Source organism: Bos grunniens, chromosome 9 (genome assembly GCF_055505025.1).
Source record: "Bos grunniens cultivar Pamir isolate PY7600 chromosome 9, Bosgru_T2T1.0, whole genome shotgun sequence".
In the NCBI taxonomy this organism is placed as follows: domain Eukaryota; kingdom Metazoa; phylum Chordata; class Mammalia; order Artiodactyla; family Bovidae; genus Bos; species Bos grunniens.
This window is the reverse complement of record NC_141173.1, coordinates 49,077,938-49,104,156: the sequence shown is the minus strand read 5'-3', so window position 1 is coordinate 49,104,156 and position 26,219 is coordinate 49,077,938. Positions and strand designations below refer to the sequence as shown.

Genomic DNA, 26,219 nt, shown 5'->3' with positions numbered 1-26,219 from the left:
TTTATGTAACTAATACATATATATATATATACTTTATATATATCATGTATCACATCACTCTTTAGTTACATTTAAATGTAAATTATTAAATACAATACTGGGTGTGTTTGAAGCCCGGATCAAGAGCCCAAGTATGTAAAAAGTGCTTAAGCAGAAAGACATTTGTATAAATGTAAATCTGCTGGCATAATAGAGAAAATAAATTGGAAAATGCTGTTTTACAACTTCTCCCAGGCAAAACTCAATGGAATGCCCAAAAGCGTTATATCCTAGGGGACAGAGCATTCCAAAAGGCTGCCTCCCTACTGGGAAGAAAGGTAAATACCTTTGATAGCTTTTGTGAAGAGAAGTCTTTAGTGTATTTAGTGTACTGAAGAGATTTAATACAGTGATGTTTGCTTCTGTGATCCTGTATAGTTCAAAACTGCTCATTTCTAACTAATTGCTTCATCCCTCATGCAAATAAAAGCTTTGTTTTAATTTTTTATAACTCTAGAACATCTATCCCAGAACTTTACAAAGAAAATGTTTAATGATGATGATTATAGTGATCAGAAACTGAAATAACATATGCACTTCCCCTGGACATGCTTGGTAATTAGCACTTAGTACCAGATTCTTCTGTAAATGAAATTTAAGTGCATAGAAATATTTTAGCTTTTCACGGAATCCATTAATATTCCTGTTTTTACTATTTGAAATGTTTCAATCATATATCGTAAATCAAAAGTATTTAGCAATGGTAATTCTTATCATTTTGAGAGCATCTAATCTCTCTGAGTTTTCAATTATTTAAAAATATGCAGTGGACTTTTTCCAAGCATAAAAGAAATGTAAGCGTACATACATTCACTGTTCCTTCAATGCTTTACAGTCTCATCAGACATGAGGCTACTTGAAATAGATGAAAAAAGTACGGGGTGACTAAACCGGTTTCTGTGGCAATAGCTCAACCATAGAAATTAGCATTCATCACTCTTCCACCTGCATCCCCGTTACATACTCCATGCCTAAAAGTAATTAGACTGGGTATAAGATAAACCCAGCAATAAGTTAGGGAGATGGTTAATGCATATTTATAATATATGAGAAGGCACTTGTGATCTCTTCAAGCCATCCATTTAAAAAGATCACTGTTGTTTTACTGAAATGTGTAGGGCTATAATGCACAGTTTTAAAGGTTTGCAAAACAAGTTTCTGGCTGATGGACATGCTTTGTAGGTTAACTAACTTATTTTGGAAAGAAAAAGTTCCAACTCCAGTCTAATCTGAGATAGGGTCTCAAGAGGGCTCATATAGCTGTTGATAGATGCTTGACCTAGTAGTGAAATAGGGAGGGCTGCACTTGGATCTGACTATACTTTCCTAGACTGCACTTCCTTCTGGGGTATATTCCCAGGGTGAACAGATATTCTAACTTTCCACACAATAAGTATGATCTATTTATATACAAGTAATTATACTTGACGGAGAAGGCAATGGCACTCCACTCCAGTACTCTTGCCTGGAAAATCCCACGGACGGAGGAGCCTGGTAGGCTGCAGTCCATGGGGTCGCTAAGAGTTGGACACGACTGAGCGACTTCACTTTCACTTTTCACTTTCATGCATTGGAGAAGGAAATGACAACCCACTCCAGTGTTCTTGCCTGGAGAATCCCAGGGACGGGGGAGCCTGGTGGGCTGCCGTCTATGGGGTCTCACAGAGTCGGACACGACTGAAGCGACTTAGCAGCAGCAGCAGCAGCAGCAATTATACTTGAAAGAGAGAAAATAGGATAAACTGTTTTCTCTTCCTTGCTGATTTATTTATTTTTTTCTCTGCTTAGCTTTTGTCTTAGCAGTTTAGGATCTAAATAACTACAACTTTTTCTAACCCCCTCCTATGGATTTTAATAACCAGATTGTACACATACTCTGTATAGATTTGGTTAATTCACATTTATGTTTATGTAGCTGAAGTTTTTTTTAGAGGTACTATGATGTGTAAGGAAAAAAAAATTAACCTGGAAGATTAATGAACTTTTGTTTGAATCTCAGCTCAGAGACGTGTTCTATGGGACATCATTTTCTGGTATTCAGCAGAGTCTCCAGAAATATGAGATCCACTGCTGTCACTTTGCCTTCCATTGCCTGTCATAGTTTCAGTGGGAATCTGGTTTAAGGGAGGTAATTGGTTATGGTGGTTAGGACAGTGGTTTTAAGAACTGGACTGTGTCTGAATCTTGTTTTTAAAATCTTTGTCTGAGTCTTAGTTCTGCCAGTCTTGTTATGATACTTTGGAGAGTCATTCTAAGAGCTAAGTTTTGGCTGAGTCTTGTTTCTCAAGGTGATGAGACCTTGAGAGGATTATTTCAAACTTGCTAAACTTCAGTTTTCTCTTCTCTGATAAAAGTAGTATCAACTAAAATATAGGGTCTACGTGAAATACGTGTGAAGAAATTGACAGTTGTGTGGCATAGAGTAAGTGTGCAGTGTAGCTTGTTAGTAATATTATTAAGATATTGACAAAGTAATGAACCCATGTATCTCTTTCATTTTTCTCCTGTTCTCTTCTAATCCTCCCATCTTTCCTCATATTTTCCCTCTAGAGAAGAGTCAAGGCAAAGGATTATAGAGTCAATATGAGAGAGTGGAAGACTTAGCCAGAACAGCTCGATAAAACTCTACAGTTTAGAGTTGGAAGTAGAGATGCCTCTTCAGCGTGATCTTAAAAGATAGTCTTGGACCTTTGCCTTGTGAAAATCTACTGAGCAGCAACTGTATAGAGTAAATCTACCTCTTTCACAACCTCGTTCCTGGTTAATACTAACCTTCTCACTAACCTATTATTGACTCAATCTCATACATCATTGTATTTATTTTTTGTGAATTTATATTTACCAACTCTCCACAATCTAATTTCCTTACTTTATAGTGAATTTTCATTATGTAAATATTTACTGTTTATCAAAAATTATATATAAAAATGTATTCAAGTACTTATTGATATTTCTTATGTTTTGAAACTTTAAATTGTTTTCCTTTACTAAAAGTTGAACACTGAACAAAAACCAGAGAGAAGGATGTAAACTCTGGGTAGTATTTTTGGATTCAGATCCAGCTCCATCTCTACATGCTCTGATTTTCAAACCAGTTGTTTAACTGTCTTCTGAGTTAACTTCCTATTTTATACAGGAATTAAATTCATCAGTGAATTTCCAACTGCATGATGGGCATAAGAATTAAAGGCAATGATTTAGGGCAAGTGCCTCACACAAAGTAAATACTGAATGAACATTACTAATGTTACTAAATTAAGGCAAATTGTCAAGCATATATGCATTCTTGTGAAAATAAGAAAAACATTTTTGATAAGCTGGAGCTTTCTCAAAATTTTTCAAAGTTGAAAGAATTGACATATGTACAGTTTTGTGAAGATAGTAAAGCTAAGTCTGACAGGATATGAAGTCTAAATGGAAAACAATTCCATATTATCACATAAAGCAACTAGTTTAAAAGATGAAAAAAGCACCCTAAGCAGATGAAAATATCATAGAGAGTAGTTTCAGAAGTTCTGTTTTTATTATTTTATAATAAATATAATAATAATAAATAATATTAAATAAAATATTTATTTTATTTTTATTTTTATTTTTATTTTATTTTATATTTATTTTTATTATTTAATATAATATTAAATAAAAATAATAATAAATATAATAAATAAAAGTTATTATTTTATAATAAATCAACATACTTTAAACTGGAAATTCAAGAAGATATTTAAACAGCAACTTTTTAACTATAATTTTTCTCTCCTATCTTTACCTTATAGCTTAATAAATATTGTTTCCCTTTTGTAATTACATTTAAAATCACAGATCTTAAATGGTTTTATTGTCATCTAGTATACACTATGATCCAGAAGCTGAAATTATGTACCAAAAATCATTTTCAAATTTTTAATTAGGTAAAATTCTTTCCTAGTGTTGTCATTAATAGATAAGGTTGCTAATTCTAAAATTTTCAAATAGGTCACATAAGATCATATAAGGCAGTAAGTCCTGGCAGGATAGCAGGAATATCATAGATTGTGTTCTTTTAGCTATTTTATGACAGTTTCATCTTGGAAATAATTGCAATGGTATTTAGTAAACCTCCATCTTAAAAAAAAAAAAAAAAAACTGTAAAAAATAAAGAAAAACAATAAAAATATAAATTTTATTCACTGCTATCTCCCAAGAGTAATCAGTAGTATCATTTTAGTGTATTTTCTTCACTTTAAATTTTTTTTATTGTTATGATGTTTAAGAATACTTTCTATGACCAATGAGGCTGTTTGAATCTGGGCCTCTCGACTTCTTAGTTGTATGACTTTGTTAGTTACATAACATCTCTCAGCCTTGGTTTCATCATTTGTAAAATGGATACAATATCAGTATTTTTGTTAAATTATTATTGTGAGAAATAAGTTCAATAGCATATATGTTAAGTACACAAATGCTGGAAATACAGTTCTGTATAATCTGTTTTTACACTTAGCTTTATATCACATGCAGTTTCTCATCTAAATGATTATTTTTTAAAACATGATTTTTAATGTTTACATAAAGTATCATTGTGATTTTCTGTTTCCTTATTTTGAACATTTATTGATTTATACTCTTTGTTATTTATTAAAACAAATACTGTGTGTAGCTTTTGTTCTTATCTTTTATTTTCTCAGGGCAAATTCCAGAAAGAGAAATTACTGGGCTAAAAAAAAGAAATGAATATTTAAAAAATTCCCTTGTGGTGCAACTTGCAAAATTGCCCTTTATCTTCTCTCTAGTAGTCTCTTAAAGTGTTCATATCTCTATACATTTGTTGATAGTGACTTTTAAAAAATTCATTTTATTTTTAAGTCAAACATATCTTTCATATCTTGTTAACTTTTTTTTATAACCACCAGTGTGGTGTATGAGATATGTCCTCTGAGTGTTAACTCAGGCCAAGATAAATATCAGCCTGATCCTCAGGCTCATGATATGTGCCTGTATCAACACCACTTCTCTAGTTTTCACTCTGCAGCCATCAATGTGTGAAAGTAGTCAGCTGGTATTTACCAAACGAAGGTTATGAATCTGAGCTATATTCCCCAAAGATTTATGAACTATAAAATGGTATTATTATTATGTTCTGTCATTGCACTGGGCTCTTTAGCCGCCTTCCATTTTATGTGGTTAAGTTCCTGAGGATCCATTTGCATGAAAGCTACTGTGTGTACTCATTTCGTATTGCATTGTGGCAAATGCTATAATCTACAGGGTTCCTATTCATTTTGGAATTCATTTCACAGCTCACTAATTGTGTGAATGAGAAGAGGAAATATATGCTTTTATTCCAAAGCATGCCAAGCAGATGGCCCAAAGTTCATTGCTACCCTCATTGTCAGAGTGGCTCTCTTCTGTAGGTAGTGAGCCTGGCATAGATCCGTCAAACACAATGTGAGGGGCCATTTAACACAGCGCTTGACAGTTACTGAGCCTCTGGTTTGCTATGACTTATAAACAGTTTATTTTTTATCATTCACCTCTAAAGTGGCCAGTCATTTGAGCAGGTGCAAACACAGTAGAATTCATATTCATTTTGCTTGAGAAGCCAAAATGAACTTTTATTCATATGGAAATTTTGGGAAAAGAAAACAGTACAGGGGATTAAGCTTAGTTTCTTGAAAAGGGATTAACACATGTATTGAGATTCAAAACTGTATCATCATTTCTGAGACTGAACCTTTTGAAAAGCTGAATTGCAGGAAAAATTAGGGTTTATCTTTAAGCTTTTTAGGTAAATCTCTTCAAATCTCTTGTTTCTTTCTATGAAAGGAAATTATTTACTCATTTACTTTTATACACAATATGTAATTTAAGGAACCATTAAAATGCTCATATTTGCATTCCTTGTGTATGTACGCACACACACACATGTGTACAGAGGAACAAAGAAAGCTAGAGACAAAGGGTGGGCAAAAAATTAAATAATGCATGTCTGCACACATTTCCTACTTAAGCAGAGATAGTGGGATGATATGAAATTGTTATCACTTCAGGAAAGGGAGGGTAGGTCAGATGTGCTAATGGAGCCCATGAAGGGATCTAATCACAGTAGCTTCTTTAAGAGAAACACAGCATGTGGAAATATTGTTTTCTCCCTTACATGAAGAAAAACTGGGTATTTATTTCTCTCACTGGCTCTTTATCTCTACTTACAAACCTCCTATCCTGGGTTTCACATGTATTGATGCCGCTTTTCCTTTTGTCTCATTTTAAGACTGATGCTGCTCTCATGTATGATGCTGTGCACGTGGTGTCTGTGGGCGTCCAGCAGTTTCCCCAGATGACAGTCAGCTCCTTACAGTGCAATCGACACAAACCCTGGCGCTTTGGGACCCGCTTCATGAGCCTAATTAAAGAGGTGAGTCAGGAGAAGTACCTCTGCTCTGTCTCACTTGTCCTCAAGTTGAATGAATTGAGATTATTACAGTTTCCCTCACAGGTAATCTTTTACTTGTATCTTTTAAATTAAACTTTCTTATTTTTCCCATACAAGCAAAATTAGCATTTTTACTAAATAATATGGAAGAAAGGGAAAAATTCCATGATAAATAAATGAAGTTCTACAAAATATCTATGATTGTGTGTACAGATGAGAACCAGTGACATATGATTTATGACATTTTTGCCCCTCACCTTTCGGAATCTTTATGTATGTTGTTGTTGTGTTGCTCAGTCATATCCAATTGTGTTACTTTTCATTTATGTGGAAAAATAGATATTTAAAGAATATTTATAGCATAGCTCACAAAATATGCAATGAATTTTTAACTTGAATGCCCTTTGCACTACACTAAATTACACCCAATTTGTACATTTTCAAGAATTACTTTATAGAGCTATGGTTGCTAAGTATAACATCTAGTTATTTTAATTGTATTAGCATTAACATAAAACAAAATATATAGAGTCATAAAAGTCCAAAGTTTACTTCATGTTGCATAGTATAACCATTTTTTGGCAATGTATCATTTCTAATTATTACAGTTTAACACCACGTATGCTCATAGTAAGGATAAAAATGGAGAATTTTTAAATGTCATACACAAACATGCAAACTCACACATTTACTTCACACACATATTCTTTCTATTCATCTTCTCATGAAGGAAATACCTTTGTCAGTTAAGGATATTTTTTATTTGATACAGCAGGAGTTTTTTATTTTTTATTAAAGTACATTTGATTTATGAGTTTTTATATGAAAGGTTAACTATGAATATTTAATCTTCACTATGCAAAGTCACAGCTGTTATTACCATATATAAGATTTTTCATTTATTGCTTAAAGGAAATCATCAGCTCATCATAGAATAAATTATTTATCATGAAAATAAAAGTGCAAACAGAATCATAATTAAGAATCATCAGGACCTTGGCAAAGAATATTCATGAGTTCCTTGTCTAATTATTACTGAACTCTGAGATAGGTGGAATGATAGTCCTGTAACAGCATATTGTTCTCTTATTACTCCACATTCTGCATTTACTTCTGGTGTAAAACTAAGTCTCAGAGGATTGCTAACAGAGCATATTGGTTTGGCTAGCTGAAGAAGAGCTTTTTCTGAATGAAGCACTTGACAATTGAGACATGTGTCAAACAGCCCTGTAAGAAACTGAATTCGCTATTGTATTCATTGTAGGGTGTTATTGAGGATCTTGTCCACTAAATCACATAGGGTCTCTCTTATGAAGACCAAAAAGATTTCTGTCAGGTTTCAGTACCAGGAAAATCTGAGTTTCTCCTGGGCAATTGATGTGTCTTAAATTATGGGTCTTGTATCTTGTATTTTCATCATATTTTCTTCTTTGCTTTGGTTGCTGGAAAGTTCAGAATTCAATTTGTGATTGGTTTTATTAGTTGCACAGTTTCCTTGATGTATATTTCCCTGTGCTGTCTTTAACCCAGATTTCTTTGACTATTCTGTACTTCTACTTCTGTACTTCTTGATCCCATTTATTTTTATACTACTATGGATTTTTGTTCACTGCCCACAGTTATTTTCTTTGGAAAAAATTAAGTTCAAAATGTTTTCCTTCCTTACTGGACAACTGTTGACACATGGTAACCTCAAGGATGCCCTTTTGCAATATGCACTGAGATATCTACTATAGTTTTTTAAAAAATTTACTTATAATTTATTAGCCTAAAATTGTTTTAGAATTTCTACACATAAGTATCCAAGGAACACAGGGAGCTTAGAAATATAGTAATAATTATATACATTTGTAATACTTTTTGAAATGTTACCCTTTATCTACTGGGTTTTACCTGTTTTGAGTCTCAGTATATATTCAAACATAATTATGAGTATATGTTACATTATTTAAAATTTTCACATGTAACTATTTTTCCAAGCTATTTGCAAATAACATATATAACATCTAATTTGGCTATATAGCCAGCAGAATGAGAAATCTTTTTGTATTAAAAAACCTAGATATTTGCTCACTCTTGAGGGATAGTCCATTGTGTATCTAGATTATTATATTCTCACCTCTTTCTACCTGAAGAAATGCTCCTATAGGAAGTGTACATTGATGTGAAGTAATTTCGATACATTTCTCCCAGTATCAGTTCAGTTCAGTTCAGTCGCTCAGTCGTGTCCAACTCTTTGCGACCCCATGAATCGCAGCACACCAGGCCTCCCTGTCCATCACCAACTCCCGGAGTTCACTCAGACTCACGTCCATCGAGTCAGTGATGCCATCCAGCCATCTCATCCTCTGTCGTCCCCTTCTCCTCCTGCCCCCAATCCCTCCCAGCATCAGAGTCTTTTCCAATGAGTCAACTCTTCACAAGAGGTGGCCAAAGCACTGGAGTTTCAGCTTTAGCATCATTCCTTCCAAAGAAATCCCAGGGCTGATCTCCTTCAGAATGGACTGGTTGGATCTCCTTGCAGTCCAAGGGACTCTCAAGAGTCTTCTCCAACACCACAGTTCAAAAGCATCAATTCTTCGGCGCTCAGCCTTCTTCACAGTCCAACTCTCACATCCATACATGACCACTGGAAAAACCATAGCCTTGACTAGACGAACCTTTGTTGGCAAAGTAATGTCTCTGCTTTTGAATATGCTATCTAGGTTGGACATAACTTTCCTTCCAAGGAGTAAGCGTCTTTTAATTTCATGGCTGCAGTCACCATCTGCAGTGATTTTAGAGCCCAGAAAAATAAAGTCTGACACTGTTTTCACTTCCCATGAGGTGATGGGACCAGATGCAATGATCTTTGTTTTCTGAATGTTGAGCTTTAAGCCAACTTTTTCACTGTCCACTTTCACTTTCATCAAGAGGCTTTTTAGTTCCTCTTCACTTTCTGCCATAAGGGTGGTGTCATCTGCATATCTGAGGTGATTGATATTTCTCTCGGCAATCTTGATTCCAGCTTGTGCTTCTTCCAGTCCAGCATTTCTCATGATGTACTCTGCATAGAAGTTAAATAAGCAGGGTGACAATATACAGCCTTGACGTACTCCTTTTCCTATTTGGAACCAGTCTGTTGTTCCATGTCCAGTTCTAACTGTTGCTTCCTGACCTGCATACAGATTTCTCAAGAGGCAGGTCAGGTGGTCTGGTATTCCCATCTCTTTCAGAACTTCCCACAGTTTATTGTGATCTACACAGTCAAAAGCTTTGGCATAGTCAATGAAGCACAAATAGCACACAGCGTAAAATAAAGCAATGTTAATTATTCTAAGTATAAAGTGTATGATTGAAGTAATGTAACAAAATGTATCCTAGATTCAGTTTCTTTAATTGTAATAAAATATTTATTTTGTATTAGTTTGATGTTAGGAGTGGTATTTTATAATAGTATTTCTAGTTGTAATCCCCAGTGAGATATTTACTATTTTAAGTTCTTACTTTGCTGAAAGAGCTTTGCTATTTAAAACATAAGCCACAAGTTTCTCATAAAGGAAGGTTATACCTGGCAAATGCAGTATTTAAAATGAAAAATTTACAATAAATTTTCCCTGGGACTTGGATAGCATATTTGGAAAAAACATCCTTCGAAGTTCAGAAGAGAATAAAATGTTAAATACTAAAAATGGACAGCAATGTAAATTTATGAGAAGTAACAAAAATAGTGTTTCTTTTTCCTTGTACAAAAACGGTTTATCTTCTCATCCTTTACATATTTAATAATCTATGGTTTTTGTTTGTTTGTTGGTTTTCCCCACAGGCACATTGGGAAGGCCTCACAGGCAGAATCACTTTCAACAAAACCAATGGCTTGCGAACAGATTTTGATTTGGATGTGATCAGCCTCAAGGAAGAAGGTCTGGAAAAGGTACTTGAAACATTCAGTTTATTTACTTTAATTATTAAATAAACATATCCTAATGAAGAAGTAAATATTTCCTATTGCCACATTTCATTGACTTTTAAATTTATTCAGTGACTCTAAGAAATGTGTTCTCAATTCATTACATTAGACATAATAATTGGCAATTAGAACTCAAGGATAAAGATGTCTTTTAAGATATTTTATGTTTTTATTTTCTCATCAGGTTTTTCTGATTCTTTGCATATAATGTATGTAATCTTCATTTAATGTAAGGTATATTAATGTATTAATATAATCCTAATTAGCTATAAGATATAATTAGAAGATATTTGGTGTAGTATGAGTCTTTATATATGTAACTTATAATCACATGTGCCTGCATAGACTTTCCCACTTATAGCAGACCATATAAAACGATTAAATACTAAAACATGTTTCCACTGCTGGGCCATATTCAAGAGAAATGTCTGAATTAATCTGCTCAAGTAAATTAGATATGAACATGAATGCTACACATTACATTGACTCTGTCTCCCTTGATTTTATTTATACAACTGAGGTGATGTACAGAGTTTGGGTGTGTGTGCTACTTTTAGAACATTTTAATAGAAGTTTGCTTATATTTTTAATATATGTATTTAGATATTTTTGATGGATTTATTGAAAGCTACAAATTAAAATAGATATTTTGATAAGAACTTTAGGAAACAAGTTTGCGATAATATGACTTTAAAGATATTGTTATATTTCATCTAACAATTGAACATGGAACATCACTCATAGATGGAAACTAAAGAAGGAAATTGAATCAAAATAAGGGGTCTTTTAGCCTGAAATGAAACAAAATATATATAAATGTTGATTAAATGATGCAGGAGAGAGAAAACACATATTTGTATGTGTTCATATGTATATACCTCTTGTACAAGACAAGAGGTATATCATGACAAATTGATGAGTAAAATTAATAGGAGTATTACCTCTTTTCATTGAGAGTTTGGTTTGTATCCTTTGTCAAGACCATGCAAAATCAGGAATCTTATAATAAACTGAAACTAAAATATTCGTGAGACTGTCACTTCCTAATTACCTTGCTTCCAAGACTGAGAACATTACTTGATACCCAAGGCTGGAATTGATAATGGTGAAGTTCAGTCAGCTCATATGGACTAATCTCAGTATTTACTGGGAATCCTATTACCTTATTCTTTGAAAGTACTCAGGTCACTAGGATGAGCCTCAAGCACTGCTTGTCAACACATTAACATAAAAATGGTGATGCTCTTCATGTTACCATAGACCCAGTCCTATCTTAGACTCAAAATAAAGAAAATATTAGAGGTTTCTTCAGGCTGAAATGTGAATTACAGAAATACCCTGAATGTAATAGTTACCAGGTATATGTTATGATCTATCCTATTGGTAAGCGGAGTATAATAATGTGAGTTATACATGTTGCCTTAACATTTCATCGATATTTCGTGTTCTTAACTGAAATTTGAAAATTTGTTTTGATAAATTAATTACACATAGTCCTTATCCTTAAGAGGCTCAAGAGGCTTTTTCTATAGAATGATCAGGTAACACACATTTGTAAGTAAATACAATGGAAAATCTGTTTCAAGTTTCAAAAGAGTAATAAAAGAATATTTCTGATAAGAGTATAATTAAGTATATTACAGCATACAAGGTTCTTAGAATTATCTTAGAATAATAGAGAATTTATAGATTAGTAGGAATTGAATAATTTCTAAAAGATGTAACAATATAGGAAAGACATGCATAATGTTTCATTTGATCATAGATATGTATGCTGCTGCTGCTGCTAAGTCGCTTCAGTCGTGTCCGACTCTGTGAGACCCCATAGACAGCAACCCACCAGGCTCCCCCGTCCCTGGTATTCTCCAGGCAAGAACACTGAAGTGGGTTGCCATTTCCTTCTCCAATGCATGAAAGTGAAAAGTGAAAGTGAAGTCGCTCAGTCGTGTCCGACTCTGAGCGACTCCATAGACTGCAGCCTACCAGGCTATTCCGTCCATGGAATTTTCCAGGCAAGAGTACTGGAGTGGGATGCCATTGCCATATTACGCAGGCCTTTTGATCCACTTGCTGGTGTTATTTAGTCGTTAAGTTATTTCTCACTCTTGTGACCCCTGCACTTTAGCCCACCAGGCTCCTCTGTCCATGGGATTTCCCAGGCAAGAGTATTGGAGTGGGGTGCCATTGCCTTCTCCCATAGATATATATAGATTTATACATATATATGTACACATACACAGTCTTCCCTGGTTGCTCAGCTGGTAAAGAATCCACCTGCAATGCAGGAGACCCCAGTTTGATTCCTGGGTTGGGAAGATCCCCTGGAGAAGGGATAGGCTACCAACACCAGCATTCTTGGGATTCCTGGTGACTTAAATGGTAAAGAATCTGCCTGCAGTGCACAAGACCTGAGTTCTGTCACTGGGTTGGGAAGATCCTCTGGAGGAGGACATGGCAACCCACTCCAGTATTCTTTCCTAGAAATTTCTATGGACAGAGGAACCTGATGGGCTACAGTCCATGGAGCTACAAACAGTCAAATATGACTGAGCACACATATGCATATATTTTCACTTGATAATTTATATGCACTAATATTTTATTTGATTTATATATGTATATATATATATGCATAGGGCTTCCCAGGTGGCTCAGTGGTAAAGAATCTGCCTGCAATGCAGGAGACCTGAGTTCGATCCCTGGGTGGGGAAGATCCCCTGGAGAAGGGTATGGCAACCCACTCCAGTATTCTTGCCTCATAAATCTCCTGGACAGAGGAGCCTGGAGGGCCACAGTGTACGGGGTCACAAAGAGTTGGACATGACCAAGCATGAGCCATATATATACACACACACACACACACACACACACACATACATATTATATACACACACACATTCTCTCACATACTGTAGAAGTGGGAAATAGAGCTAAAATGCTGGTTTGTGTCATACTGTGAACACCTTGTCAAGATATTTGCAATCATATTTGCAATGTATACATTGTGATTTCAAAGACAGAATAGCCTGGAGTCCTGTGGATTGCTTGGGAAGATATAGTTTGGAATAACTTTACTATGAAGCCATGAAACTCTTCTGAGAGTATAATTTAGAGTAAACAGTGACAGATGGTATTAACTGAACCTTCATCAGTGTTAGTTTAAAGAAGAGCAGACTATTGGGACTCTGTTTTTAAGGGATAATGGTGGTGCCTATATGGCAAAAGTGGAAGGAGCTAGTTACAGAGCTAGAAATCAAACACTGGAGAAAAAAAAAAAAAATAGGAAAGGAAATTTACTTTAGAATGAAATTGGCACAAATCTCCTGAGAAGACAAAGTCCTAAGAGTGGGTGAAGGTAAGCTATAGGGAAAAGGAACTTAGAGTTCACATCAAACTGTTTCAGAACCTTTGAAAATTAGTCATCAGCTAAAAAAGGGAAGTGGAATTTACTTTAGTCGGTATTTTAGTTTAGTCACTATTTTCCAAATAGTGGAAATACTTTGGAAATGCCATTATGGTTGACTTGACTTTGAAATTGTAGGAATGAAAAGTGAAAATTGCTCAGTTGTGTGTCTCTTTGTGACCCCACGGACTGTAGCATGCCAGGCTCCTCTGTCCATGGAATTCTCCAGGCAAGACTACTGGAGTGGGTGGCCATTCTTCTCCAGGGGATCTTCCCAGCCCAGGGATTGAACCCAGGTCTTCTTCATTGTAGGCAGATTCTTTACCATCTGAGCCACCAGAGAAACCAGTGAAATATATTCATTTTTTAATTTAGTAGACTGATTAATAGATCAAGGACTAAATTCAAACAGAATTGGGCTCAAATCCTTGTTCCACCATTTACTATTTACAAACAGGTTTCTTATTCCCTCAAAATACAGTGTCTCCAACTATATCATGGGTAATAGCAATATTTGCCTCCTGAAGGCTCATAAGTCTTGCTGATTTTACCTTTGTCTTTTCCTAAATAGTATAGTTACCAATTCATAGATGAAAAGACAGAGTTCCTACATTGATAGAGTTCACATTTTGAAAGGTTCAATAAATGGTAATTCAGGAGACTTAAATTACAATTCCAGTTCTATCACAAGTGTATGAACTTCATCCTTCCACCCAACTTCTCTATGCCCAATTCCCCATCTCAAAAAAAGCTGAGAGAAATGGACTTCCCTGTTGTACTGGCTGAAGAAAAAGATATCGTGGTCTCTAAAAGAACCTAAAAATACTACATTAATATGAATAAGGCTAGGAATTTTAACTATCCTCAATCCTATCTGCTCATGCTACTGCCTCTTTTTTGATTCTTATCATCTTTGACTTTATTTATTCATTTAATTCCCTAACAAATATTCGATAAACATCTATTTTATGCCTTTACAATGGTTATACTCTAGTGAAGAAAACCTGCCAATAATAAATGAATGCATAAAATTATAACAAAGGATTGGACAGTCATATATGTTAAAATAAAGACCTCTTGTTTGTATGTACAGTAAACAGATATATTTTGAATTGTTTTCTCAAATGTTAATCTTAGGATTAAAACAGTTAATGACAGTATAATACATACTTCTGATATTTGTGACTGTGGAGCTTCCTGTATACTTCTGACAAATAGAAGTAGGACATATTCATGGAACTGAACTTGGGGTTAAAATGCTACTCTGGATACAGCTTTCCACTTAGCTAGGAATCATAAATCAAAGTGAATTCCTTCTCCTTTGGCTCACCAGGGACCTTGGTAAGAACCCACCCCAGTTAGTCATGGTCTAAGAAGGGTCAGCCATGCTGCATAAACAAGCAGTCACATCTATTATTATTATTGGTTTAATTGGGGCAAGAAATAATGTCTTTACTCAAAAAGCCAGGAGTTAGATCAGACTTCTTTTGTACTGAAAGGGGAGGAGCTAAAGTCAAATATTTCCTGGATCGGGTCAGCTTCCAGAGGGGAGGTGCTAATTTCTTCCTTCCTGTAGTCATTCACAGATGTACCTGGTCAGGTATAAGAAAGGTCAAGAATATTGCATACACATCCAACCATGTCTGTCCAAAAAAGCCCTTGGGACATGGCAGTCCTTTCTCTGAAACAGAGGAAGAAGATTAAGAATATAAGACAGTAAATGACTTTGTTTTCCTCAGGCAATGCTAAGACAGTTTCTTTCTTTAAGAGCCTGGTATTGATCATGGCATCTGATCCCATCACTTCATGGTGAATAGAAGGGGAAAAAGTGGAAGCAGTGATAGATTTTATTTTCTTGAACTCCAAAATCATTGCAGACAGTGACTGCAGCCATGAAATTAAAAGATGCTTGCTTCTTCAAAGGAAAGCTAAAACAAACCTACATAATATATTAAAAAGCAAAGACATCACTTTGCCTCCAAAGTTCCATATAGTCAAAGCTATGGTTTTTCCCGTAGTGTTGTCTGGATGTGAAAGTTGGATGATAAAGGAGGTTAAGTGCTAAAGAATTGATGCTTTGGGATTGGGTGATGGAGAAGACTCTTGAGAGTCCCTTTGATAGCAAAGAGATCAAACCAGTCAATCCTGAATAAATCAACCCTGAATATTCATTGGTAGGACTGATGTTGTAGCTGAGGCTCCATTACTGTGGCCACCTGATGTGAAGAGCTGACTTATTGGAAAAGATCCTAATGCTGGGAAAGATTGAAGGCAAAAGGAGAAGAGGGCAGCAGAGGATGAATGGTTAGATAGCACCACCAACTAAATAGACATAAATTTGACCAAATTCCAGGAGATAAGAGGACAGAGGAGCCTGGAATGCTGCAGTCCATGGGGTTGCAAAGAGTTGGACACAACTTAGTGACTGAACAACAATTGAGATTAATAACAGTACAAAAAGGAAAATTACAATAAATGATTTTCCCAGCTTGAATCATTGTCCAAAGATCATGTTGTATATTTCACTTTCAAAATACATTTAGAATCCATCTACTTCCCTCCACATCCTTTGCTATAATTATAACCAGGAGACCCTTCACCTGGGTACTACATTGGAGATATACAAATTTATTTATAACTGACAATAAAATTAATAGATTTTTTAAAGGATATGTAACTATGATATGATTTACCATTGGAAATGGTTTGACTTTACTTATCTTGTACTCTGAGACTTAGCTATATTTTAGGAAAGACCAGTTTCAGATGGAACAAAAACATGACTAATGGCAATAGATATTAAGAAATATTCAGGTGGTTCTTAGAATATGATATCAAAAAGATTCTGTTTAGAGCAAAAACAGTTAGGAGGGTTTTACACAAATAGGTTTGAACTGAGTTGATGACAGTACATGATAATGGTTCATTTCCATTGCAAAATGAGCTATCTAAAGGCCATTAAAAAAACACTTAGACTTTAAAAACAATTCCTTCCAAGAAACTGTGTACAATAATAAGTACAATAATAAAATTGCTTTATTTTACCGCCTGATTGAATTTTCTTACTGAATGTTCTTTGTGACAACTATGTACATCATGAGCTTTCCAAGAAAAAAAAAAATCAATCTCTTGCTATTATATTTTATTTGTTATTTAAATGGATTTTTTAAAATTTTCATCTAAATAGAAATGTTAAACTAAAATCATAATTGTGTACGTCTCTTGCCCTTTGTGTAGCATCAGAATTTCCTATCTATTCTGGTTATTTTTCTGATAGTCTCCTAAATGTGATATTTAATATAGTAAAATAGAACTTAGAGAATAGAATGTTCTGTCTTCTCAGTGCAAAGGCCTAATAAATCCTTATTGAAATGTGGCTGTTTTATTAATATTATATTAATCTAGAAAAAACACAAAGATCAAACTAAGCCTCAGCATGCTTTTAGAATAAAATTAGCCCCCTTAGGGACAATCTTGAGAAAGAAAAGTGGCTATCAAGAGCCATCTTATGGAATATATGTTTGCCAGTTTCTACAAAACTAAAAATTTATATAAATAGCATAAATCAAGATGACCCATATTTGCAAACCTGTAAAAGTTTGAACAGAGAAAGCAATGGCACCTCACTCCAGTGCTCTTGCTTAGAAAATCCCATGGATGGCGGAGCCTGATAGGCTGCAATCCATGGGATCGCTAAGAGTTGGACACGACTGAGCGACTTCACTTTCACTTTTCACTTTCATGCATTGAAGAAGGAAATGGCAACCCACTCCAGTGTTCTTGCCTGGAGAATCCCAGGGACGGGGGAGCCTGGTGGGCTGCCGTCTATGGGGTCTCACAGAGTCGGACACGACTGAAGTGACTTAGCATAGTATAGCCAAAGTTTGAATTCATTATATTTTACTATCAAATAAAGATTCAACTTCTAAAATCTGTGCTTTCTGAATATTCACTACTTGCATTTTTACCCACTGGTAGAGGAACTGCTATCAACAATCCATAGACTTCTTGCTAAAAACTCAAATATTTTGATAATATATGGAAAGAGTGAGGATTAGTAGTGAGACTGTGCCTGTCTGAGTTTACAAACATATAACCTCAGATATGCAGATGACACCACCCTTATGGCAGAAAGTGAAGAGGAACTAAAAAGCCTCTTGATGAAAGTGAAAGTGGAGAGTGAAAAAGTTGGCTTAAAGCTCAACATTCAGAAAACGAAGATCATGGCATCTGGTCCCATCACTTCCTGGGAAATAGATGGGGAAACAATGGAAACAGTGTCAGACTTTATTTTGGGGGGCTCCAAAATCACTGCAGATGGTGACTGCAGCTGTGAAATTAAAAGACGCTTACTCCTTGGAAGCAAAGTTATGACCAACCTAGATAGCATGTTCAAAAGCAGAGACATTACTTTGCCAACAAAGGTTTGTCTAGTCAAGGCTATGGTTTTTCCTGTGGTCATGTATGGATGTGAGAGTTGGACTGTGAAGAAAGCTGAGCACCGAAAAATTGATGCTTTTGAACTGTGGTGTTGGAGAAGACTCTTGAGAGTCCCTTGGACTGCAAGGAGATCCAACCAGTCCATTCTGAAGGAGATCAGCCCTGGGATTTCTTTGGAAGGAATGATGCTAAAGCTGAAACTCCAGTCCTTTGGCCACCTCATGCGAAGAGTTGACTCATTGGAAAAGACTCTGATGCTGGGAGGGACTGGGGGCAAGAGAAGGGGATGACAGAGGATGAGATGGCTGGATGGCATCACTGACTCGATGGACGTGAGTCTGAGTGAACTCCGGGAGTTGGTGTTGGACAGGGAGGCCTGGCGTGCTGCGATTCATGGGGTCGCAAAGAGTCGGACACGACTGAGCGACTGATCTGATCTGATCTGATGTTCCAGAAAGAGAACATGTTTCAAAGTGCATTTAAAGAAACTTTTTTGTACAATATATATATATATTTAAAGAAAGAGTGGTAATTTCTGCATAAAATTTTACTGTTGATCTTTGTCTTGTCAGAAGAATCATTAACCCCCTCTGAAAAGATATCTGAATGGATTTACAGTCCAAAATTTATCTAAATCTGAAAATCTACATTAGATCACTGAGGATTTTTTTTTTTTTTTGTAAACACCTAATGCATAGCATTTGCTTCCCTGGTAGCTCAGACAGTAAAGCATCTGCCTACAATGCGGGATTCCCAGGTTCGATCCCTGGGTCAGGAAGATCCCCTGGAGAAGGAAATGGCAACCCGCTCCAGTATTCTTGCCTGGAAAATCCCATGGACTGAGGAGCCTGGTAGGCTACAGTCCATAGGGTTGCAAAGAGTGGGACACGACTGAGCAACTTCACATAATGCATAGCAGCTTTTATCTTTCTCTCTTTGATGACTCTTGGTACATACACCTTGGTCTCCATGGCAACAATGACCCCTAACTTTCCTAGGAGCTAAGATTTCTTTTTCCTGTCTTTAGGAAAGCAATGATAATGATGATGTTGACCAACAATCTCTACACCTGTGGTAAATGTGTCATTTGCTTCTTGAAAAGCAAAAATTGATCCTAGGAAGGACCCAAACTTAGTGTCTGTCTTTGAAGATGTTTACTGTTTAATTTGTCTGAGTTATACAAAGAATCATTACATGCCAAATTTCATAACTGTACTGATATTTTTCAGTTTGTGTCAGTGTATTTATAGTTATTATTTTGCTTCATAACTGTCGCAGAGTTGGACACAACTGAAGCAATTTAGCAAATAGCATGCATGTGTACTAAACATAATTATAATGCATTGATTTGAGTTCAAAGTCATCTCTGAAGTACTTTTTTATCCTTGCAAAACAATGACCCTTAATTGAATGTTATCACAGTTATATTTGAGTAAATTCATTGATTCAAATTGTATTTTAAAAATCAAAAGTATCACCTGTCTCTTAACTCTTTAATTATGTTTAGACTTTGTCTTAAACAAAAATAAAAATCAGTGGTGAAAAAAAATCCATGTTTAGATTATTCAGCCCTTTCTGTAAGATCATTATATACTCATTGATTTCCTGTTCTCATATTAATGCTATAGTTCTCAAATGGTGAAATTCCAGACTTATGTTAACTGGTTGATAGTTTTAGAAAAGTCATTAACTGAGGAGTTCTTTGCATTGTGTTACTGTTTTTGTTTAGTCACTAAGCCATGTCCATCTTTCTTGTGACCCTATGGACTGTAGCCCACCAGGCTCCTCTGTCCATGGCCTTTCCCAGGCAAGAATATTGGAGTGGGTTCCCTTTTCCTTCTCTAGGGCATCTGCCTGATCCAGGGATTGAACCAGTGTCTCCAGCAATTACAGATGGATTCTTTATCGCTGAGCCATTGGGAAGCCCTAACACTGGAAGGGGTGAAGTAAATGAAGGCAAAAACTGTCTACCTGTTAATAGTAGTGAAGTCGCTCAGTCATGTCCGACTCTTTGCAACCCCATGGACTGTAGCCTACCAGGCTCCTCAGTCCATGGAATTTTCCAGGCAAGAGTACTGGAGTGGGTTGCCATTTCCTTCTCCAATTACCTACCTGTTAATACATAGTAAGAAAACTGCTATATTGAAAAAACTCAGTGCCCACTATTCATGTTCCATGTAGGCTTGAGAAACCTGAGTTTGCAAGTTATCTAGAAAGAATAGATGCACTAGTTAACAGAGAAATATGCAGCCCACCAATTACACTGGTGCTTCCCTGGTAGCTCAGTGGTAAAGAACCAGCCTGCAAATGCAGGAGACACAGGTTTGGTCTCTGCATGTTTGTGTGTGTGTCTGTGTGTGTGTGAGAGAGAGAGTATGTAAATATATATATATATGTACATATATAATAATTATATATGTATTTATATATATATAATCTATTTATCTATTTATCTGTGATGAACAGTTAGATTGCTTCCATGTCTTGACAATTGTACATAATGCTTCGGTGAACACTGAGGTGCATTTATCTTTTTGAATTAGTGTTTTCTGTTTTGTTTTTTTGGTCTTTTTTTTTTTTTTTTGGGATATATACCAAGGAGCAGAATTGCTCATTCTATGGTAGTTGTATTTTTAGTTTTTTTGAGAAAGTTCCATAGCTTTTCCACAGTAGCTGTACCAATTTACATTCCCACCAAAGTGTACAAGAATTCTCTTTTCTCCACATCCTCACCAACATTTGTTATTTGTGTTCTTTGTGATGATAGCAGTTCTGACAGGTATGAGTTGGTATCTCACTGTGGTTTTGATTTGCATTTCCAAGATGATTAGTGATGTTGAACATCTTTTCATATATTTGTTGGTCATCTGCATTTCTTCTTCGGAAAAATGTCTGTTCAGTTCTTCTGCCCAGTTTTTATTTGGGTTATTTATTTTCCTGATTTTGAATTGAACATGCTATTTAAGGAACCCTGATGGCTCAGCAGGTAAAGAATCCACCTGCAATGTTGGAGACATGGGTTTAATACCTGGGTCAGGAGTCCCTACAGAAGAGAATGGCAACCCACTCCAGTATTCTTGCCTGGAGATTTCCATGGATAGAGGAGGCTGGCAGGCTACAGTCCATGGGGTCACAAAGAGTCAGACATGACTGAGAACTAACACTTATATATGTCACATATATATTAACTACCCTTATTGGTCATATCATTTGCAAATATTTTCTTCCATTCAGTAGGTTGTCTTTTTGTTTTGTTGATAATTTTGTTTCCTTTTCTATGAAAAATATTTTAATTAGGACTCATTTGTTTTTACTTTTATTCCCTTTGCTTTAGGAGACAGATCCAAAAATATATTGCTATGTTTATGTCAAAGATTGTTCTACCTATTTTTTCCTCTAGGAGTTGTATGGTTTCTGGTCTTGTATATAGGTCTTTAGTCTATTTTAATTTATTTTTATGTATGGTGTTAGAGAATGTTCTAATATCATTCTTTTATAAATCAGGAAGAATTTTTTTTTTAAAGCAACCTTATTTTTTGATAGAGACTCCACATTGTGCTAAGACTGTATATAATGTACAGTGTGGTTTCTCATGATCACCAAACAGGCCTTTAGAAAATTGCCAGTTATGCTCTTTGCTCAAGACATATTTGTCTAAAATTAAGTAAAAATTATGTATAATCAGAGAAGTTTTCCTTTTTATATTGTTCTGTGATGAAAAACTGTATCATTCTTTTCCTTATTCCCCAACATCCATGACTATATTGTTAGCAAATGCCAAGAGGAGAGTGTAAATAGAATTTTAATAGATTCTATGATGCCAAATGTTTTTTAGTAGATAAATTATTTCTTAACCTTAAATGAGCTTGACTTCATATATAACTAATATTTTACACCCTGCTGGAAGTGTTTGTTTTGTTTCTACCTGAGAAAGTTTTTGGTATACTTGTCAAAAATTATTATTTCAAATTCCACAGACAATTAAAAAACCTGTCCCACTGATTCTGCTCACAAGGAAAAGTACTAACATACATGTTTAGAAGAAATGTCAAAATGCTAATTACAGATGAGGCAAACAATTATATATCTCAGGAGAGGAAAGAAAACATTATCTCAGCCAAAGGAGTAATATAAAGTACAAAACAAAGAAAATTTATGCTGAGAAAACTGTCAGAAACAAAGATAAATAAGTAAAGCATCAACTAATTAATGAGATACTCAGATAAATAACTTTAAAATCATCTGAATATAAATGTTTTTCTAAAAAAAAAATAAATAAATGTTTTTCTACATGAGAAAATAAATCAAAGCAACAAAAGATAAAATGTAGTTTACCACACAAAATTATATGAAGAATTTTTTTTAAATCCTGAGAAATATAAAAAGTAAAGCACATTGTGTATATATAAAATTCTTATGAATATATATTTTAACATGATGGGTGGGAGGGAGGTTCAGAGGGAAGGTATATATGCATGCATACACCTGATTCACTCCATTGTGCAGTAGAAACTACGCAATTTATACAATTGCTTTATATAATATTGTAAAGCAATTATACTTCAATTAAAAAAGAAATGAAGAACCCATTGTATATCAGAAAAAAAAGTAGAAAATGAATTGTGAGGAAGTTTTATTATGCTATATATGGTCAGGTGGATCATAATGAACACAGTAATAGTTTTGAAAAGCTATATAGCAACATGTACTAACAATCTTGACTCATTTTTATTTTTTGGGGGGCTTAGTAATTCCAATTCTAGGAATCTGTTTTTAAAATACTAAAATATGTGGGCAAATATTTGTAAATAACTGTGTTTTACTAAAGACTTATTTTTAAAATTTATTTTTTCATTGAAGGATAATTGCTTTACAGAATTTTGTGATTTTCTGTCAAGCATCAACAGCCTTAGGTAAACTGTGATATGTTTATATAATGTTCCTATTTTATAATCATTAAAATTTTGAATGTAATTAATTTTTAATGCCAGAAGAAAATACTCATAATAGTATGGAAATAGGATATATTAATTTATATAATAATTTTGCTGGGAGAAATATCAGTAACCTCAGAGAGGCAGATGACACCACCCTTATGGCAGAAAGTGAAGAGGAACTAAAAAGCCTCTTGAAAGTGAAAGTGGAGAGTGAAAAAGTTGACTTAAAGCTCAACATTCAGAAAACGAAGATCATGGCATCCGGTCCCATCTCTTCATGGGAAATAGATGGGGAAACCGTGGAAACAGTGTCAGACTTTATTTTTCTGGGCTCTAAAATCACTGCAGATGGTGACTGCAGCCATGAAATTAAAAGATGCTTACTCCTTGGAAGGAAAGTTATGACCAACCTAGATAGCATATTCAAAAGCAGAGACATTACTTTGCCAACAAAGGTTCGTCTAGGCAAGGCTATGGTTTTTCCAGTGGTCATGTATGGATGTGAGAGTTGGACTATGAAGAAGGCTGAGCACCGAAAAATTGATGCTTTTGAACTGTGGTGTTGGAGAAGACTCTTGAGAGTCCCTTGGACTGCAAGGAGATCCAGCCAGTCCATTCTGAAGGAGACCAGCCCTGGGATTTCTTTGGAAGGAATGATGCTAAAGCTGAAACTCCAGTGCTTTGGCCACCTCATGCAAAGAGTTGACTCATTGGAAAAGACTCTGATGCTGGGAGGGATTGGGGGCAGGAGGAGAAGGGGATGGCTGGATGGCATCACTGACTCGATGGACGTGAGTCTGAGTGAACTCCGGGAGTTGGTGATGGACAGGAAGGCCTGGTGTGCTGCGATTCATGGGGTCGCAAAGAGTCGGGCAGGACTGAGCGACTGAACTGAACTGAACTGTAGCCCACTTATAAACACATTGCGACTCCCTCGTGTCTCAGATGGTAAAGTGTCTGCCTACAGTGCGGAAGACCCGGGTTTGATTCCTGGGTTGGGAAGATCCTCTGAAGAAGGAAATGGCAACCCACTCTAGTACTCTTGCCTGTAAAATCCCATGGACAGAGTAGCCTGTTGGGCTACAGTCCATGGGGTTGCAAAGAGTCGGACACGACTGAGGGACTTCACTATATAACACATTACAGTGTTTATCACTTGATCCTCACAATAGCTCTTTGAGGTAGACAAAGTTATATCCCCATTTATAGATGAGGAAATTGAGTCGGAGAGAAGTAATGTGCCCCAGTCCCCTGGTGATAATTGTGTAGATGTAATAGGATCCTGGTGATCTGACACACCCTTCCGAGTCTGGGAGATTACCTACAAGACTGTATTGGAAATTATGTAAGGAAAATACATATAAAGATAAAAGAATTAAAGAAAATACATTAAATCATTAGCTATGATTGACATGGGTATGTGCTTAGCTTCAAAGTTTAAATTGACGTTCTCCTTTCTATTTGTATGTTTTATAATTTGATATCAATAATATACAATCATTTTATGAAGAAGAGCAAATTTAAGAACTATTCAGAACATAAAACAGAAAAATGAGTAATACTATGATTTTCTATTGTTCTTTGTGATTTCTGAAGTACTTTTGTATTACTTCTATCTAATTTTATGCTTATAAGTAAAGTGAACTTATGACTTATCCAAACCATGACATTTTAAATTGTAAAGAGGGTTGCTATACCACGAAGATAACTGTAAACTTGAAGTATTCACATAAACCAACAGATAGACTCACTCTATTTAACATAACTCTTTGAGGTCAAGAGTACTTAGATATCTTTATTACATTTTGAAACTGAAAATAATGTTAAATGACTTGATTGAATAATATAATGAAAAAATTATGGTTCTGAAGATACATTGCAAGAAAAAGGATTGTCTTGATTTAGTCTATGGCTCTTGTGATTAAAACAAAACAAAAAGCCCCACAGGTGGCAATTTCTTCAATCAATAGAAATTTTTGAATCATATAGTTCTAAGAAACTTAAAAATCGGGGAATCACACAAAATTTTATTTGATTTAAATTGTTATGCCACTGAAATTTCTGAAATATTCTAATATTCTGTGTAGAAACCTGAGACTTATAAAGAGGGATACCTAATATTTGTGATTATAGGTGATCATGGATTCATGAGCCAGAACCCCTTCATCCAAAGAGTGCTAGAAAAACAACCAATAGAAAATGAACCTAGATTAGTAGGTTTAGATGAGTAAACATTTAGCTAATTTATTTTTTGTAAGTGTAATCCTGGAAGATAACAGTAAGTGAAATGGACAATGTTTTGTATTAGTGATTTGTTAGAAAGTTGAAAAACTTAGTGGTCAAGCTTGTCATTAGGCAGATGACACTGGGCAAATGATGCCTGCCAGTGCTTTGCTAACAGAATTATGTCTGAAAAAATCTAACTATTTAGCCAACAGTGGGGAAAGAAAAAGACAATTAAATCTAAGGGACAAATGTGTAATAGGTATTAATCATAGATCAGGATCAGAAAAGTACCAGTCACTGCAAAATACAGTCTGCAGATGTCTATTTAGCCAACAGGGCATTTTTGTTTGGGTTTGTTTTTTTTTTAGTGATTTTGAATTTGAAACAATTTAAGCAGGTCAGCAGGAATTCTAGGTTTGACCTCCCTTCTGTCCTCCACCCAGGTCCTCAGCAGGGCCTCTTCTAACTCTGGTGATGCCTTGTTAGAGATTTGAAAAAAGTACTTATTCTGGGTGTGCAGCCCAAGGCACACAGCCGAGCAGGTTGGGTTAGTGGGCCGCAGTTACTTTTCTGCCTTGAGATGTTTTTGAGATTTAGAAACTTCACATTTTAGCCTAGAAATTCTTACTACTGGCTTATGCCTTTTCACTTTACACATTGATATTACCCGTCTGGCCCCTGAAAACCTTTCATTATTGAATCGAAATTGTAATTAGTCTCTTTATGACATCAAGGTAGTCACAGTTTTAAAGTAATTTAATTGACCAGTATGTAATTTACTTTGGAAAGAATGCTGAATCAAGATTGTTTTCT

At 35.3% G+C, this 26,219-nt stretch overlaps 1 protein-coding gene across 13 annotated transcripts in view; it reads left to right on the top strand.

Moving 5' to 3' along the window:
- GRIK2 (glutamate ionotropic receptor kainate type subunit 2) overlaps positions 1-26,219 on the top strand; it is a 741,992-nt gene that overhangs the window by 463,146 nt on the left and 252,627 nt on the right. For all 13 annotated transcript variants that reach the window (XR_015132343.1, XR_015132345.1, XR_015132344.1 and 10 more), the window contains 2 exons: positions 6,290-6,433; positions 10,257-10,364. Coding sequence is in view for 10 of the 13 variants with exons in the window: in XM_086316368.1 (XP_086172494.1) it covers positions 6,290-6,433; positions 10,257-10,364 (252 nt within the window). In the remaining 3 variants the exon portion in view is untranslated. The remainder of the gene's footprint in view (positions 1-6,289; positions 6,434-10,256; positions 10,365-26,219) is intronic.